Raw genomic sequence first — 19208 nt, forward strand, 5'->3', positions numbered from 1 at the left:
TACTCGCACATTTGTTTTTACCGATACTTAAAATTTTGTGCCTGCGATATTAATTAATGTTGTTTAAATACAAATCTCATATGGAATTTCGATTATTGGGAGGATAATGTTGATAGCTTTATGATTCATGCATGAAATCGATGTGTATGGGCTGAGATAAGAGACGGAATCAAAGAGGCTAACCTAGGCTGAAATCCCGGCTAACGTGAAAATATTAGTAAATTTAAGGTAAAAACTAATAGAAATTTTACTTTTTTTCAAGACCAGACTGTTTTGTGATCCTATTCCGCAAATCACTGAGATTGAATTACTTTTGAACTGTGATAGATGATGAAAGAGATCATATAAAAAAAATTCTCCTCTAGCACTATTCAAGTGTAGTAGGAGCTAAGAAAATAAAAGAAAGTATACATTTTAGTTCTGGTCTAGTTGCCTGATTACATATACTTCTTGCACAAGTACATGAAGATTTTGTTTTCTTACATGGGATAAATGAAAGTATATACAATGTAGAAGGCAACTAGAATTAGTAGCGGTGAAGAAAGAATTAGGAAGAAAATAAGCAACACAAAGATGCAATTTACATGCATATCCCTTTCTTTGCTTGTACTAGTTTGTAAAGTCCACACCATCAAGTTAAGTTAACTGCATTGGCCTTTTACTTATCCATTTTTCTACTTCATTTTACAAAGCCTGGTTCATTCACATTTTGGCAGAAACAGAGAAGTTCATCTGATATAAATGTGGCAAAAAGAAAATCTCCGAAAATCTTCTTTTAAAGATTCTGTTAAGACCCTTGAATCTCATATACAACATGCCAATAACCTGTAAGTCCTTGTTATCATATTGTTTAGTCTATGTTTTTGCTTCAAATTGGTAATGCTCGAATGATTCTGCAATGTTGTATGAGCATGTGTCAACACCGAGAAAATTTGATCTTTAGTAGAGTTTTTGTGTTGATTTTACAGGGCTTTTGCTCTTCAACAAGACTATGGAGGGGATAGTGTGTACATGAAGTTGCATTATGGCTCTTTTGCTCCGCTCTTGCTATATCTCATCGAATGGATGGACTATAGTTGTACAGATAGTGTTATAAGCTATCTAGGCCTCCTTCAGATACTAGTTTACCAGGTGAGATGTTTTTTCAGTTTGCTTGGTCTCTCAGGCATCACAATATGATTATCTGAAATCCTTGGTTTGATCATAATTCATGACATTCTAGCTTTCGAGATTATTGTGTGTGTGATCATATGCTGGAATGCATTTTTTCTGCAGGTGTTTGTTGATGGGGTGCCAACAGCATCCTCACAAAATCGAATAGCTACTTTGAGGGAATTCTATGGTATCTTTCTTTATCATATGATTCTTAATTGACACGTATTTGATGTCTTCACTCTTAAACTTTCCTTTTCTTTGCTTATACTTGTCTATTTGATAATGATATTGATTGCAGCTATTATATACCCTTCCCTTAAGCAACTTGAAGACGACATGACCTTGTTAAAAGAAAAGAAGAATGATGCTCAATTAGCTGAAGATACGATATTGGATGAGAAGAGGAAGCTTTCTGGTAAAGATCCTACAGAAGACGAGGAATGTGGAATTTGCATGGAAGCTTGTAATGAAGCTGTGTTACCTAATTGTGGCCACTCTATGTGCACAACCTGTTTCCAGAACTGGTACTAACAAAATTCATAGCATTAGTATCTTCAGCTTCTCCCTTGTCGTTTAATGTTTAATTTTTCACTCGTGTTGTGTAACAGGAATGCACGATCTCAATCATGCCCTTTCTGTCGTGGCAGCCTGAAGAAGGTTAGCTCCGGAGATCTTTGGTTTCTTATGAACAAAAATGATGTTCTGGATATGAGCACTCTCGCGAAGGAGAACATACGACATTTTTACCTTTATATTGAGAACTTGCCACTGATGGCACCGGATAGCCATTTATTACTCTACGAATATTTGATCTGACATAGCTCTCATGGAAACAGCAGATACAAAAACATGATAAGTCAATAGACTAGTGTCAATACTTAATACATGATCTCTTATTCATCATTTCAAATTCAAGTCTCATCCATCTAGCAGCTGTATAGAAAGCAAATGGATGTAAAACAGATTCATATGATAAGCATGAAGCCTAGTAAGTTCTCAGAATCTGTACAGATGAACCTTCAGTATGTTGCTGCTGGCATGGTATAAAGACCTTTTATAATGTCAGATTCAGAGATTTGTACTGCTCAGATAGCAGAGGAGATGCATATGCCAATCAGCTCAGATATTTTTGGAACCTGAGTGTTAGAATTGAAATGGCAAGTTCCAGATATCCTTGATTTCTATTTAACTATTCTGTTCATTCATGAAAAAGACTGTATTCTTCATAGTAATGTCATGGTTGTATCATTGTACATAGATAAGCTGTGATTTATGGAAATTGCTAATATCTTCTTAATGGTGTATTTGCCTTGAGGGCTATCTCTCGTTTTCTGAAATTCTGGATTCGATTCTAATTCACCCGGAAATGATTAAGAATGGATATAACAATATGAGCCAACCGGTTAACTCAAAGAAAAAATACTATGTTACTCGGACTCGGATAGAAGTGTCCGACGTGGACACCGACGTGGACACGTGTCCAAGTATCGGACTCGACAATTTTTAGAAAAATATACATGTTTTTGGCTTAGTCCGAGTGTCGAGTGTGCGACACGGGTACTCGAAGGTAAATTGAAGAGTCCGAATAACATAGAAAAAATATAAGCCAAATGAAAGATTAATGTCTATTCATAATCATAGCATGATTTAGTTACCAAATTATAAGATTGCACAACAATGACAATAAACAAATTCATTTCCAAAACCACAATCATTGTTTCATTTTCTCAGAACAATACTCTCATTCTACATTAATATCCAAAATCTTGGAAGAAACACTAGCCTTTGGAGTGTTTATATACAAAACCCCATCTTTCACTTCAGCTCTAATATTCTCATACTGAATATTCTCAGGCAACACAATTCTAAAGCTGTATTTTCCAAAACTCTCCTCAGGCCATTCCTCTTCTTTCTGACTACCTTTCTCTTCATCATTAGTCTTCGTATTTTTTTCGGCTTTAACAACCAGCATTTTCTCTTCAACCCATACTTTAACATCCTGTTTAGTCATACCAGGCATATCGAACCGCATTTTATAGCCTGCTTCTCTTTCCTTGATATCCCATGGTGTTCTGCCCCTGTTGTACTTCCCAGTCTCACTTGTCAGCTGCGAAGGCCACGAGCCGGCATTGCCACTGCTGTAGGCATAAGGATCATCTATAATTCTGTCCATTGTGTCCATCATTTGTTGCATTGTTCTTGCTGCTGGAAACCTATCCCACAAACCTGCATGTACATATTAATATACAAAACTTCAGGCTACAAGAACAAAAGTTATAGACCTTTTTTTTGCTAAATATAAAAGTTATAGAATTGACAACAAGAAACAAGTTATGTACAGCAGTATCAGAAACAAAACACAAAAAGATACAAACTCTAATGTTAAATTGAGAGAGAGAGGGAGAGAGAGAGAGAGGGAGAGAGGGGGGAGAGAGAGGGAGAGAGGGGGAGAGAGAGGGAGAGAGGGGGAGAGGGAGAGGGAGAGAGAGAGAGGGGGGGGGGGAGAGAGAGAGAGAGAGAGAGAGAGAGATCATGTACCAATGGGTGTCACTTGAGGAGATCTTTTCTTCAACTGTTCTTGCTGTTGGGGTTTATAGTTGTTGGTTCTTTGCAAATGATCAAGGCTGTCTTTATTGACACTTGCTCTGATACTATCTTTGCCATTTTTGAGACCATTTGAGGACAAGGGCCACTTTGTTTTGGTGGTTGCAGTGTTCTTTTGGTATAAAACTGGGTGAGAAATGATGATGTTTGAAAGACACTGAGCCATCTTCTTGTTTGATTTTCTTTCTATGAGATGTAAGAAGGTTCTCAAGTGAAACAGACTGTTGGGGAGTATTTTTATAGGTGACATGAAGAATATAGAAGAGAATTCTAGAGCAGGGGTATCAAGAACAGGACATTTGACAAGGGGTGATGCTTCTGGACTTCTCCAGAAGAGGAATCTTGGCATATGCAGCTACTGTGCTTCTTACCTTCTTCACATGATTTATTTGCATTTTGTACATGTTCTATGAAAATATTTAATGTTGTTACATCACAAAATGAAATTTTATACAAAAGAGATCACAGTTTCTTTTAATTATTTGTTGATCACTCTGGGTAAGCATAGACTGTCAAATTTGCATAATCATTTCACTAAATTTATCCAAACACAAAAATTGTTAACTCAATCTATATATAAAGGGAAATTTTGCAACTGCAACTATACACCACATTTCATACTAATGCATTTTGCACCACTTATATCAAGAATAAAATTCTATGTAGGAGCAAGTATTGCAAGTTCTATAGCCTTTGAAATCATAAATTACATGAAGATCTATATAAAACGACTGTTCTGGGAAAAAATATGTTTGTACAAAACGTCGAAAATTCGAGTTGGTAAGTGGCATTGGATATCACATGAAGATCTTAACTGGAGCAGATACAGCAATGGTAACAGAACAATTGTAGAAACTGGCATCACTTCTGCTTTAGCTCTTGACCCTGGTGAAAAAACAGGATTATATGGTAAACAAACCAAGTAATCTTTTGTTAATCTACAGGTTTATTTTGAGGGTGGATTTAACAAAAAGAATCTTACTTACAACTTGCAGAAGTTCTGTCATTAACTTACTTGGATTTGTCTTCTGTTTCTGCAGGCGGTGGCGTCTCTAAGGATGTAAGCTTCCCGAAGGATTCTTTGGCATCCCCGAAGAAATCCTTTACTTTATCAACAACTGTTTTAAGCTCATCTTGTTTTGGGAGCTGACAAATCATATGCACATGAGAGGTTCAAGATCAAGAAACAGACACAAAAAATACCTAATAAATTATTGACTGAAATTTAACTAAACACTATAAATGCCAGATTACCACCATAGTAGACATGTCAGACGGGGCAGAATCGCAATTTCTATTCCAGATGGTAGATGTAAATAGTATCCAACTAATAGGTAAGGAAAAATTAAACTAACAGGTGGAAGATGGCCCTTTTCAGACGGTGCGAGAATTGTAATAACTTTGGAACCAATTTAATTCCATAAAGTTTACTACAGAATTAGATCAATCTATGTTGTACTTTTACACATATCCACAATAAAAAGTTGGTTAAATGCAACACAATTATGTCTTTTGGTCTGAGAAACAAATCAGTCTTTCCAAAATAACACTCATTTTGATCAATTTCATCAGATGAAAGATTATCCACTTTTATGAGGATTACAATTTATTCTTGATCTCTGAATATCAATGAAATATCAAATTAAATGTAAAACAAATTTAAAATTGCAGTGCTCACCTCAATAACATCATTTGTAGAAATTGCAGCTCTCATATTACCATTTTCCTGCATTAACAAGACCACAAATTAATTTAAGACCAAACTATTCTTGTTCTTATGTTAAAAGAACTATTCGAATGACGTGCCAAAGAAAAGTTCGGTAATTACAACAATCTTGTAGCCATATCTGAACTCTGTAGCTGACCGCAACACACGATGCTGTTTAATTGCTGTCTTCTGTATCTCCTTCTCATCCTGATGTCAATTGTGTTAAAGGAATGAGGTGTAAACAACATATAAAGAGTGTGATATGCATAATATAGAGATCTCTACATCCGAAAACGACCAGAAGTTTGTTAAAAAAACACCGTGTGCAGCAAGAATCATATGGAAAAACAATCTGAAAATCAGAGGTAATTTCATTCCAAAGCCATAGAGAGTAATACGTCAGCTTCTTAAAATATGCTAAGGAGTACGGAAACTTGAGTTTTCTTGTTTAAAGGGGTGTAGGTACAAGGCGACCAAGCTTCTTAAGAAAGTGGTCAATTACAACAATCTTAATACATGAAAAGGATGGGTGGAGCCGTGGAGACGAGCTGTATGTCTTTAGTAGGCAATTTACAAAGCGCAACAGTATGTTTCTATACCAAATTACTTCAATCATACACCTACGCATCCACCCACAGTTAAGTCCTAGGACAAGCTGTCAAGCAGGATTCAGTTCATTCATTGAAAGCCTTGTTTCTCACATTGTAAAAAAAAAAATCCATTCCACTCTGTTGAAACAAATCCTTCCTAGTTCATGCCATAACAGAGTTTGAGGTACAGTTTGATCATACAAAAATTTGTGTAAATTCCGTTGAAGTTCAAGTTTTTCGCAACATTCATCATACAATTTCAAAGGATGCCATCACTGATCGACATCAGTATATGTCTAAATGGTTTTATAACTTCAGAAACATGACAGTCAAATAATTATAGAATACACATAACCAACAATGCACAAATTACTTTTGCACAATACTAACTGATGCAGAAAATACCTTGTAAATAACAGCTGCGAGATTCCTAGCAAGGGTGTCCTTGTAAATATATTTCCCCAGAAAATTATCTTTAGCTGCAACCATGATTTTTGCTGTTGTTCCACCAGCCACAATACTAAGTGGATACCATAAATACACCTGCCCGGAAATCAAACAACTTCAAGCAAGGTCAGCACAAAATCAACTAACATCACCACTCTTAAATAACTCTGTTATGCAAATTTAATCACAAAGTACCCAAAAGATTGGATTTTTCACACACTCATACATCTACCTTGCTAAGCCATAGCTATTTTATTTCAACCAATCACAAATTACCAAAAAGATTAAATTTTCACTAAAAATCTCAGGCAAACCAATCACAAACACACACATATGGGGAGAGAGAGAGGGAGAGGGAGAGAGTGAGAGGGAGAGAGAGAAGGGAGAGAGAGAGAGAGAGAGAGAGAGGAGGGAGAGGAGGGAGAGGGGGGAGAGAGAGAGAGATTAAATTTTCACTAAAAATCCTTCAGGCAAACCAATCACAGACACACACATATGAAGAGAGAGAGAGAGAGAGAGGGAGAGAGAGAGAAGGGAGAGAGAGAGAGAGAGAGGAGGGAGAGAGAGAGAGAGAGAGAGAGAGAGAGAGAGAGAGAGAGAGAGAGAGAGAGAGAGAGAGAGAGAGAGAACTCACATTAGCCATCCTAATGAAAATCACAAAACGAGGATTACCATCTTCCTCCATCTTAGGCATAGCAGGAAGAGGAGGTCTTTGAAACTGCCTAGCTTGCATACCTCCTGATCTCTTCCCCTTTGCTTCCACAACCATCATTCCTCCTCTCCTTCTCTCTCTCTCCACCACCCTTCCACCACTAGTTGATATTAAAGAATGCCTTATCAACCCTCCTCCATCTTCTGGACATCTTCTTGATTTTGACACACTTGGTATTTGAACTAATGCATTCAAAGACAAGCTTGCTTCCATCTTCTTTCTTCTGCAAGTATCTCAACTCTACTTCTATATGTACTTATGTAAGAAATGGATGATGAGATAGACAAATCACCTTTCAATTGCTCTAACTATTCTTATCCACTCCCTCTGTTTATTCTTTGTATTGTATATTTTTTTAGCTACTTTCTTGTTCACAAGTATAAATAATTTTGTTGGACTTTTAAGTGGAACTTTAGTAGTTCTTGTCTTAATTTTAAGTGAAGGAAAAGATAAATTTTTGCATATTTTTGCATGATACACAATAATTTTACATATTATACCGTAATTCTGCAGTAAAATCTTGATAGATGAATATTATTGAGATCGAGAAGCCTTAAGAGCAGATGTTCTATTATATGTCTTATAAACGTATTTATGTGATATTTTATCGATGAAGTAATGTGTAACATATGTGACGAAATTTAAGTCACGCTGTATTTTGGTGCAGGTTTTATTTTCGAGAAATACTTCTCGTAAAGTAAATATTTTTTCAATTTGACTTTATGCACCTACTTTAAAATTCAGAAGAAAATAAAAAATTAAAACGAGATAGCCTAGTTTCCGATGGTATGAAAATATGTTCTTGATACGGATACTCACGGTAAAAATGAAAATTTTGTGGAAGGGTAAAAAATATCCTTAGATCTGGGCTATTGAAATAATAATCTAAGGATTCTAGAACAGTGTGTTAGATATGACTTATATAATAACCGATTGTTAGAGATTAAAGGCATGGTCGAGCGCGAGCTCAGCTCGAATCCGAACTAATCGAGCTTGAGCCGAGCCTGACAGTATTCGGCTCGGCTGGATTACACCCCTAGCTCACAGAAACAAGGGAGAAGTCAAGTTAATAACAGGTCACAGACATTCAAATGACAGTAATATCAAGATAAAGAAAATGATGCAGTGTCTTAAACTTCTCAATTAACCAAAATCATCAGAGAAAACTGAGCATATATGCAACAGAACTGAAAAGTCTGATACTAACAACAAATAACAAGTGAATTCAATTACTCAATAATGTAAATCCCTTCTTCTGTCCTACCTAGTATTTTAACTTCTGTCAAGGCTTGGATATCGAGTGCAAACCTTATTGTTGAGTCCCTCCAAAAACACCAGACTCGAGCCACCACATCTGTAAACAACTTGTCATTATCCACCATCCCCACTTTTCTTCTCACTTCAGAATCCTTCAAAACCTCGACTGCTTTCAGTTTGTTCTGCAGCACCACATCGTTCCAACCCGATGTCAACACGTACAAGGACGGATTCCACTTTGAACCCCATGTTCTCAGACGCATAGTATTATACTCGTGCATCATATTGTCCACTAAATTCAAATTCACTCTCGAATCCAGCTGTTCCATCTCATCTCCTGTCAGAAAATTTATCAAAAAGTCCGCACTGATTAGTTTTCTTGGCAAACACAGACGGTTGAGGGTCTGGTTTACGTCAGAGACAGTCAAGAGCTTTTGTGCAACAAACAACGGTGGCGCCTCCAAATTCAACCCACTGATGTAATCTTGCAGGTTCTGAGGTAGCGCCTCACTCAACCTGCTGATGTAATCTTGCAAGTCCTCAGGCAAGTCATAGTACAAATTGTGTAATCCCGCGGATCCCATCTGCAGATATGGATATCAGACATCATTAAATACAACATAAAATTACAATGTAGATATCCGCGGATGATGATCCACAATAATTGTTACAACATATCATATCGTAGAAAAGTTTTAATGGACATGATTTACCAAATACGCAAATAAATTTAATTAACATATCTATATGTCTACTACAACTACTACTTAACTACTTAAGACCAAGATGAGCATTATTCACAGAAACTGAGATATGAATATAGACAATCAGACATGCATACTATTTTATGACTCATGAACTAAGCCAGGTTTTTCACGGAAACAATCTCCCTACTACTTTCGGATAGCAGGGGTATGCGTCTAAAGGGTTATACTGGATACGTTTGGCTTGGTTTGATTCAGGCATGCATCAGGCTACATTGTTTGTAAAGGTTAACAAACAAATATGCAAACAACTCTTGATGTCGATTTTCATAAAAAAACAGGGTCAGTCATGTATCATCACCAGCAAACATGAAAAATTTAAGACCTAAAGAATGTAGAAACCTTTAATTTCACGCACGCTTCGTATGTGTATTTTTAAAAAAATATTAACCTGATTTCACCTTGACTTGCTCAAATTCTATTCGTTTTTAAAAAAATATAGGAGAAACGAAATATAAACCAAATTTTAGATGAAAATTTAAATTGTACAAATTATTTCAAAAAAAATATTAATTTGATAAGATTATTCATCACTCAATATTTAATTTCATCTTTATTTGTGTATTTTTTTTTCTCCCTCCAAATTGTTATTTTAGAATTTTGATCTTCAGATTGTGATTTTAAAGACTACATTCAGAGTTAAACATAGGTGTGTATTGTCTGTTTCATATTTCAGTGAACTACATGTAATTGTTGATTATTCTTATTTAGCGATTTGAATATATTTAAAATCGTATATTTAAATATCACCGCAAAACTTACCTTAACAAAGAAAATTAACTATCCCCTAAGATAACTCAAGTGGTTAAGAGTTTATCTCTTGCCGTCAGATTCTAGTTCGATTCTCGCTCGGCAATGTCGGGCATGAATTTAGTTCTCACAGAAAAAGTTATTACTGAAAGTAGTAGTACAATTGAAAAAAAGAACATAATATGAACAATAAAAGCATGAACAATGAATTACCACCCCTAACCCTCTAAACCATACAACTAGATTATGAACTGCAAAGGGCATTTCATCAAGTTATGAGAAACTTTAAACACCTTTGACTATCTCTCTGTTTCTCCCATTACCCTGACAATGCACTCCGGACAAGCACCGGTTCATTGCTAGTCACTTTTTTTGCTGCGATTTCTTCTAAACGTTTCCAAGTTACTTCTCGCTTTGCTTTCCGCTCGCTTTCCTTCAATTCATCCTCTTGAAACTTGGAGAGACACTCCTTGTACAGCTCGGGGTCAAGATCAAAGAGAATCTTGCGAATGTTCAACGTTAAACTGTGAACAGCTTGATTCCAGTGGTTTCTAGCATTTCTTTCCACAGCGGGTAAGATGATTGGCAAAATAATCTTCCGGTTTTGTTTGATTAAGTTCTCTATGTGATCATTGTTCCATAGGAACAATGATCTCTCAGCCACCTGAAGCAAAGAGAATAATCAGACCCATTAATTTAGTACGAAAACAGGGAACCCTAAGATGGATAGAACCAGATTTTCTTTAGTTTCCAGGCTAGAATTAGAATTTTACTTAAAAAATAGTAGGACAGACAATCTTGCAGTCGTTTGCTAGCTAACAACTCAAAATTTTCCACTATTATTACCCTGATAAAGTTGATTCTTATACAAGCATAGAAAAGAAGGTTTCCTAATCAGTTCAGATGCAAGCATTAACAATTTTGGATTTTCAAACGTAGGAAATGGTTATATTGTACATGCAAGAGCCTTAGATCAACCAATAACAGTCAAGAAATGAATACAGCTCAGTAGCTTACATTAACACTTCTTAGCACACAAACATAGCTGATTGCAAGTGTCCCTACTCCCTAGCATTTAATGACTAGCGAATTACGATCAACTACACTGTGTCTCGCAATGGTAAGTATGCTGTTTATAGTATGATTTATATTTTGGTTTTAGTCAGTGATCGAGTGCGAACCCAAGGGTATGAGAAAAAACGGGGGCTTGGAAATTTAGGTGCCGAAAGTCTTTTATTGAAGGTCAAACAACTTCATCTTGATTTTATTAATGTCTTTAACACAGTGGTAGAATTTTTAAAATATTAGCTATAACAAATATCGATTAAGTTATTTAACTGTCTCCACTGCCGTGCTGATTTTTTTAAAAAAATTGAAATGCTAAAAAATATGCCCCTAAAATTAAATTCAATCTGTGGGCCCTGTGCCAATACAGCCTTGGACATGGGGTTAAACAAGCTTGGTAACTCGTGTCTGCATGCTGTTTATCTTTGGGCATCATGTATTCAAATATGCTAAGCTAGCCACTGCAATATCAAATATGCAGAAGCTGATCTTGTACATATGATCTGTTTATGAGAAGATTTAAAAAGCTAAACAATTTTTAAATTTTTGATAGCTCCAACTGAATGGCAGTAAGTTTATATTATACTTAATCTAATATCAAAAACAATTAAGCACCTAAAGCACATAAGACATGAAACAATCATCAAATCTATCACATATTATGCTTGTTTAACTTTGCACTGATTCCACTGCAACAGTAAATAAAACTCAGAATCAAAATGCCAACCTGGAAGTGTAGGCTGTTCAGGCATCTTGCAATTTGTTGGAAGAGAAGCACCATACACCTCTGAAATTCCGGCTGTTGAGTGGCTTCAAGAACTTCCTCCAGTTCATTCAAAAAAAGAATCTCTTTTGAGCTATTGGTGATAGGCCAATATTTTAGCAGACCCCTGATAACAATATCGGCAAGCTTGCAGTCTTTCTCCACAAATTGTATGATACTATACGATAGCTGCTGGTGATATGCCGCTAAACATTTGGGTTTATGTAATGGAATCAATGATCTAACAAGAAATATTTTATGTTCCTCCTTCAATGGCAATGCAAATCCATTGATTATACTCCCTAGTATCTCTAGAAGTTCGGCAATGCCATTGTGCTTTTCAGTCTCAAAAACAAAAAGATGGAAAATATTGTTGATAGATTTTCTAATAAATGGGCGGTGTACCATGAATTTTCCATAAACACGGTGTAGTATCGACTTCAAATAATCCCTCTCTCTGGGATCTTCAGACTGAAACAAATCAAGCAACTTAAGAACAAAGATGGGGTCAATATATTTTTTTGCTAATTTTGCATCCGTCTCAGATGACTCAACAAACCTGAGCAGAAATTCATACACAACTTGCAAATGAGACCATGCTGGATCCATGGCAGGTTCCTCTTCTTCCACATCAAAGGACTCTAAGACTTTGTTACGGCATGGCTGAGGAGTGAATTCTCTAAAAAGATTAGCAGATACCATCCTCACAACTTCTTGCATGACTGCTTCTGTGAATTTTGTGTTGGCAGAAGTGACATAGTCAACTAGCTCTGTCAGTGTTTGTCGCTTGATCTCCTTTTCCTTAAGGTTCTTTGTTGAGTCCATGAAGTCGAATACAATGCAGCACATGTTCAGCTTTCTGATGAACAAATTCTGCTTTTCAGAGTTTGAAACCTCCCTAAATCCCGGCAATGCCTCATAAGACACAGAAAGAGAATTCCCATCTCGAGGAAATTTCTCTCCTGGGTTATTATATCCTATGTATGAAACAGAATAAGGGGATGAAATCACTGCATCACCAAGTTTGCCTGACTTCTTATCTGCTCCATCTTTTCCCTTTGAACTATATGCAGATTCAAGGTTTGACTTTGAATTTTTGCGGGGAAGCTTGTGAAATAACTTCTTTATCATAACTCCAGTTTTAACCAATCAAATCCCACCTCTCAGAACGAGTGATTTAAAACCAATTCAAAATCTGACTCACAGATGAAGGTAGCTCAATATGCAAAGTTAGCCCAATCCAAGACCAACAAAACCTCGAACACATACACCGGGTTCGAGATAAATAGATACACCTTAAGGTCTTGCGACCTCACTTCACACCCATCCTTCAAAAAATTAGAGCAACTTCATCGTGCCTAATCAGTCTCAATAACAAGCAAATAATCCCCCTTTATTCCGAAGATCATATCATTCCCAATACAAAGAAACCCCTAGTAGATGACCACTGAGCTGCTACAGATTTCAAAATGCACACAACATAAATTTATTAGAAAAGCTCACTACTTGATTCTCAACAAAACCAAGAATGCAAACTAAAACGAATTAAATACATCTTGAAAAAAACCATATCGAAAAACAAACCCACAATAACAATTCAACAAAAACATCAAGTAAAAAACAAATCTTTTTCTTGTAATCATCCACCTTAATAAATAACTAATTAACAACCATAACGAAATAACATCAGCAAATTGCTACTAACAACACAGTTCTTAAGCTAAATTCATACCCCATAATACATACACAACTAAAATATCAAACAAAAATACTCAAATTACACAGTCCAATCTTAAAGTTTTCAACTTTACTTAAACCAACACTCCAAAAATCACAAACAATCATAACTATACACACAGATGAATGTAAGTATGAAATCAAGAAAATCTTGAAAAGGGTCATTAAAACTGAAATCAAACAATCTTAAAGTTTTCAACTTTACTTAAACCAACACTCCAAAAATCACAAACAAGCACAAATATACACACAGATAAATGTAAGTATAAAAATCTTGAAAAGGGTCAATAAAATCAACTTAAACTAACCCTCCAAAAATTACAAACAAGCATAAATATACACAATATACACACAGATGAATGTAATCAAGAAAATCTTGAAAAGGGTCAATGAAATTAGAATCAAACAAGCTTAAAGTTTTCAACTTTACTTGAACTAACACTCAAAAAATTTAAAAAAACAAGCATAAATATACAAACAGATGAATGCAAGTATAAAAATCAAGAAAATCTTGAAAGGGGTCAATGAAATTAAAATCAAACAATCTTAAAGTTTTCAACTTTACTTGAACTAACACTCATAAAACTACAAAAACAACATAAATATACACACAGATGAATGTAAGTATAAAAATCAAGAAAATCTTGAAAAGGGTCAATGAAATTAAAATCAAACAAGCTTAAAGTTTTCAACTTTACTTGAATTAACACTCATAAAATTACAAAAAACAACATAAATACACAAACAGATGAATGTAAGTATAAAAATCAAGAAAATCTTGAAAAGGGTAGATGAAATTGCTTACCCAAGAACCAAAATTGAAGAAAAATGAACAGAAGCTGAGCCGCCCAATTAAGTAAAGAATATAAATTTCTCCACTGTTTTCTCAGCTGGATTAACTTTTTCTCGTTGCTGTTTGTTGACTTGGTAAAGTATTGCAAAGTGTTTGATAATTTTTTAATTTTATTCTCCTTTTTTAACAGCAGCTTGGTTGTATAATATAGAGGCAGCCAATTATTTAACTTAGCCAAGTCAATAACAATAACTCACCCAAAAATTAGTTTGACATATTCGTATTCTTATATTTTTGTGTATTTTTTTATTTTCTTTTTATATTTAAATAAAATATAAAAATTGCATGATTTGTATTTATATAGAGTACCTATATTTTGTATGTTTCGGAAAAATGAATTTTAAGTCGTTTCTGTGTGGTATATATTACAGCAAAACATGATTTGTGTTTGTACTGAATACTTATATTTGTATATGTTATCAAAAATAAATTTTGAATCATTTTTGTGTGATATGTATTATGCAAAATTTAAGGCCTAAAATGACCCGTACTATTGTGCTTTCTTCTATGTATTATCGTATTGTTGGTTATACCATCTTAGTTAGTTTTAAAATTTTAAAATTCAAACTATTTAGTTGAAATATCGATTAATGATTTGTCATTCAATCGAAAATTTATTGGAATAATAAATCAAAATGATTTAATAATATGTAGTACATTACCTTTATTTATATTAAAATGTACCATTCAAAATAGTTTCTAAAAATATTCAGTATTATAATTTTTAGGTATAAATCAACATTTATCATTGTTAGTGATATTTAAAAAATCACAAGATTTTTAGAACACCGGTTACTCGTTTCAGACGACATTTATTAGCTTTATTTATAATAAAATATATCATTCAAAAATAGTTTATAAAATTTCCCGTTACATAACTTTAAAATTATAAAAGGGGTGTAACTTGAAACGGGTTTGAAAGTAATGGGATGCAATCTGCAATTGTTCAAAACAGGTATACAATTTTGAATTTTGTTTAAAATTAAGGGGTGTATTCTGCAATTCTCTCAAATATAAATCAAGAATTTTCTGACAATTTCAGAAAAAAATGCACGATTTTTAGAACACCGGCTACGGGTCTCACACAACATTCTTTAGCATAAAAAGAAAATAGTTACTTGTCTTTTGAAAAGAAAATACAGGTGCAGGTGCAGGTAACTATAAAATGCTCAAGGTTACAGTCATCCAATGAAAATAGAGAACCATAGAAGATGCAATTATAGCCCATGCAACCTCCATCTTTACATCAAACTCATCCTTTTCAGAAGCCTGCAAACATAGCTAACAAGCTATAAAACGTGTTATCTAACAATAATGTACCGAAACTTTAGTGAACATGCATAAATTATGAAAATAAATCCGGTAACATTATCAAAATCAACATCGCTGCCATGGAAAAAAATTTACCATTGAAAACAACAAACAGATACTTATTTGTAAGACGTATAAGTCTAATTATTAAAGGACAGGCTGCAGTAAAGAGAACGCGGAAATGAAAGAAAGAGACAATGGAGGGCACAAGCACAGGCCAATCAAAGTAAAGAACTCAATGGAGAGGAGAAACAAGTACAATCAATTATCATCAGCCGGCTGCCTGTTTTGGTGCTGTAGTTTGAGCTTCCTCGTAATCTTTCATTAGAGCAACGAGATTTTCACGGGCCTCAGAGAACTCTCCTTCTTCCATACCTTCGCGAACATACCAATGAAGAAATGCTTTCTTGGAGTACATTCTATCAAATTTCACTTTCATGTATGAAAACGCTTGAGCAATTGCTGTGCTGTTGCTGATCATGCTAAGAGCTCGATCCGCCTTGGCAAGATCGTTTCCAGGAGCCAGTGTTGGTGGTAGATTGTTGATACCACGTTTAATATCAGGAGAAGACCTGTTAATCAACAACACAATCATCAAAAATCCAATATAGCCAATTACTATTTCAAATGCATTAAATCAATGATAGCTCCTAGTATATTGATTGTTTCAGAAGGATCTGATTACCAGTCAACAAACTTAACAGCTCCTGTCCTTTTCTCAGAATCAACAGCAGAATCGACGTCCTTAAGACTAATATTCCCGTGGTACATCAAACAACATCTCATATACTTCTCCTCTTCCGGTTCACATCTGACCATCATGCTTGTGGGCTGAAAGACAGAATGCGTTAAACTGCTGACAGATAATGATCTAGAGTTTGCATCCTGTGGAGGGATCAGTGGAGCAAACGAGGAAAGCAGGAAATGAGTTCGAGGAAATGGTACAAGATTGGTCTGGAATTGTGCAAGGTCAGCATTAATGGCTCCACCGTACCTCAAAGAGGAAGTCAATGAAGATATGAGTTGAGAAATCAGGGTGTTTAAATTGGTATAGGTAGGCATCTTGATTTTAAGTTTATACTGGCATATGTCATAAATGGCACCATTGTCCAATGGCACAACTAAATCCGCGTGCTCGATAAGAGAATGCGTAGAGAGCACAGTGTTGTATGGCTCTACAATAATAGGTGAGATCTGCAATCAAAACATAATGTATCTTCAGTAATACACTTATGGCACACTAATTAGCTAATCATATATCTGTTTAAGGGGTTATTCAACTTTGTTAACTGGTACTTGAACTTTCAGGAACTCGATCTAATTAGAGATGCATAATCAAAATTTAATGATCTGCAACTTATAAGCACCTCAGCAGAAGGATAGACGGAGAATGCAAGCTTAGACTTCTTTCCGTAAATCACTGAGAGGTCTTCTAACAACATAGACCCTAGACCAGAACCCGTGCCACCACCAACACCATTAAACACCATAAAACCTTGTAGATTATCGCAAGCATTAGCTAAAACCCTCAGCCGTTCATGGACTCTGGACATAATAGGCCTTCCCTCTGTCAAACAAACTCAGATAAAGCAAATAAGCAAAAGGACACGTAAAGTTAGTTAGTTGCTCGTCTGTCACGTATCAAATGTGTACTACTGGTTTACCTCTATAACGCCCCCTAGCGTAACTGTTTCCAGAATCCTCCTTTCCAGAGATGAAATTATCAGGATCGAACAGAAGACCATACTGCCCTTTCTTTACATCATCAATGGCGGTCGGTTCAAGATCAACAAATATCGATCTTGAAAGAAACGAACCACGCATGGTTTGGAAGAAAAATGATTTGAAATGCTCATTCTCCTCTTCATTGCTGCTGTCACTGTAAAGGCAAAAAACAACATTATAAACAATTTCATTTCTGTGTACGAAGCACAGACACAGATCAAAGCTAGTACTTACGAAGCCTTAAAGCCAAGGGGATGAATGTTATGTTCGAGACAGTAGAGCTCCCAAACAGACTTCCCCACTTGAGCACCTGCTTGACCGATATGTATGCTTATTATTTCTTTCATCTCCTTATCGGCTCTCTATCGTCTTCTACAATACCATATATACACTATCTGCACTAGATATGGTATCGGTTGGTTATGGTTGAACCCCGTGCCCACAGCATTTAAAACGCAGTTTAATTTACCTTCAGTTTTGGTTCAACAAGTGGCCTTACTTGGCTGAACTTTTATGGTATCATCCCGACCAACATTATCATTCCTAGTAACACCTATTTAAACACATTATGAAATTCCACGTATTTCAGAAAGTAGATGAAAACAAATTGCTAACATCGATTAGCCACGAATACGATCCCCCAGCCACTCACCTGCAAAAATTATATCCACTTGTGAGAATGTGTGAAACCATTACATCCACTTGGTAGAGAAGGGGCTCCCTTGTATTCACACGGCCTACATGAAAAACAAATTTTATGTTATGTACTCGAAAATGCATTATATCATTGGTATGTTTGCGAAGGTATGGAAGGAGAGTTCTCTGAATCCAGTGAAAAATAACAATGTAAACAAATCATATCTTTCTATAGTATTCCAATTTCAACATGATCTTGTCATCAAACTCATCTTGCTAGAGAGAACCATAGATGCCATTATACATTGCCCATGCAGCTTCCATCTTTACATCAAACTCATCCTTCTCGAGAGCCTCATCATTTTCAAGCAATCTGCAGAGAGCCTCTATCAATCCGGGATCATGCATTTCCTGTTAATTTAAGTAACAAAATTAGATTTCTTCAGCTACCGAAATGAGGTACATTTATACACAAAGGATATAACTTCCAACATGATCTTGTCATTTACAATATATAATGGGTCCTGTTCCGTGGTAATAGTGTGTCAGTTAAGCTTTATCTAATATACTACTCCAAGGGAGTCGTATCTATATTTAAACCGCCCATATCTAAAGATTTTTAAAAAAAAATCTTTAATCTGGGCCCTTGAAATAATGATCTAAAGATTCCAGAGCAATGTGTTAGATATGTCTTATATAACACACGATTGTTAGGTATTAGCAAACATATATAATACTAACTTCTATTAATCCGTCCATTTTGCAGCTATGTTTGAAATTATCTGTCAAACTTCCTTCTGAATCTTCTTCGAACCAGCACTTTGTAACTGCAAACACCCATCAAGAAGAATTTGTAACTGCATTACATAAAAAAGTTCATTGCATGATCAGACCTTAATTTGGTCAGAACTTCCCCATCTCGCAATATTTCCAAATACTCCAAGTGCATAACCGGGGAATAGACAATTACCATGGGGAGTCTGATTGTAATGCGGGTTCTCATTTGAGCGAAGGCCTATATATATAATTCGTGTACATACCCATCTCATGGTATAGAAATAGCTTAGAACTTCAGTGACAAGATGAGAACGCTGCACCCAAACAAACAAAATTCGATGGCCTTATGAGTAT

The 19208-nt window shown here is 35.4% G+C and overlaps 5 protein-coding genes across 8 annotated transcripts; 1 reads left to right on the forward strand and 4 right to left on the reverse strand.

Annotated features, from left to right (window-relative positions):
• Positions 1-385: 385 nt before the first annotated feature.
• LOC141678008 (E3 ubiquitin-protein ligase AIRP2-like) lies at positions 386-2459 on the forward strand. Its single transcript, XM_074484187.1, has 6 exons — positions 386-635; positions 717-827; positions 969-1131; positions 1276-1342; positions 1454-1679; positions 1764-2459. Exons 2-6 carry the CDS (start codon positions 742-744, stop codon positions 1969-1971), a joined length of 750 nt encoding a protein of 249 aa, XP_074340288.1. The 5' UTR covers positions 386-635; positions 717-741; the 3' UTR covers positions 1972-2459.
• Positions 2460-2833: 374 nt separating this feature from the next.
• On the reverse strand, positions 2834-3983 carry LOC141677435 (small heat shock protein, chloroplastic-like). The gene is made up of 2 exons (XM_074483368.1): positions 3694-3983; positions 2834-3381 (listed from the first exon to the last, which is right to left on the reverse strand). Exons 1-2 carry the CDS (start codon positions 3923-3925, stop codon positions 2897-2899), a joined length of 717 nt encoding a protein of 238 aa, XP_074339469.1. The 5' UTR covers positions 3926-3983; the 3' UTR covers positions 2834-2896.
• A 333-nt stretch (positions 3984-4316) lies between these two features.
• LOC141677436 (protein HHL1, chloroplastic) lies at positions 4317-7572 on the reverse strand. Its single transcript, XM_074483369.1, has 6 exons — positions 7139-7572; positions 6463-6600; positions 5588-5674; positions 5438-5485; positions 4775-4905; positions 4317-4644 (listed from the first exon to the last, which is right to left on the reverse strand). The coding sequence occupies exons 1-6, from the start codon at positions 7427-7429 to the stop codon at positions 4632-4634; spliced, it is 708 nt and encodes a 235-aa protein (XP_074339470.1). The 5' UTR covers positions 7430-7572; the 3' UTR covers positions 4317-4631.
• Positions 7573-10106: 2534 nt separating this feature from the next.
• On the reverse strand, positions 10107-14515 carry LOC141677427 (serine/threonine protein phosphatase 2A 57 kDa regulatory subunit B' theta isoform-like). 2 transcript variants are annotated; one of them, XM_074483360.1, is made up of 3 exons: positions 14358-14515; positions 11780-13267; positions 10107-10651 (listed from the first exon to the last, which is right to left on the reverse strand). In XM_074483360.1, the coding sequence occupies exons 2-3, from the start codon at positions 12944-12946 to the stop codon at positions 10307-10309; spliced, it is 1512 nt and encodes a 503-aa protein (XP_074339461.1). In that variant the 5' UTR covers positions 12947-13267; positions 14358-14515; the 3' UTR covers positions 10107-10306. The 2 variants fall into 2 exon arrangements, with proteins under 2 accessions (XP_074339461.1, XP_074339460.1); XM_074483359.1 differs by having other exon boundaries at positions 11780-13270; positions 14358-14514.
• Positions 14516-15476: 961 nt separating this feature from the next.
• Positions 15477-18523, reverse strand: LOC141676666 (tubulin alpha-5 chain-like). 3 transcript variants are annotated; one of them, XM_074482365.1, is made up of 8 exons: positions 18094-18523; positions 17911-17994; positions 17676-17836; positions 17381-17595; positions 17084-17283; positions 16402-16910; positions 15976-16288; positions 15477-15674 (listed from the first exon to the last, which is right to left on the reverse strand). In XM_074482365.1, the coding sequence occupies exons 3-7, from the start codon at positions 17786-17788 to the stop codon at positions 15988-15990; spliced, it is 1338 nt and encodes a 445-aa protein (XP_074338466.1). In that variant the 5' UTR covers positions 17789-17836; positions 17911-17994; positions 18094-18523; the 3' UTR covers positions 15477-15674; positions 15976-15987. The 3 variants fall into 3 exon arrangements, with proteins under 3 accessions (XP_074338466.1, XP_074338464.1, XP_074338465.1); XM_074482363.1 differs by lacking the exon at positions 15477-15674 and having other exon boundaries at positions 15711-16288; positions 18094-18521; XM_074482364.1 differs by lacking the exons at positions 15477-15674; positions 17911-17994; positions 18094-18523 and having other exon boundaries at positions 15711-16288; positions 17676-17904.
• Positions 18524-19208: the final 685 nt, after the last annotated feature.

The sequence above is a fragment of the Apium graveolens genome, chromosome 8, assembly GCF_009905375.1.
Source record: "Apium graveolens cultivar Ventura chromosome 8, ASM990537v1, whole genome shotgun sequence".
NCBI lineage: Eukaryota > Viridiplantae > Streptophyta > Magnoliopsida > Apiales > Apiaceae > Apium > Apium graveolens.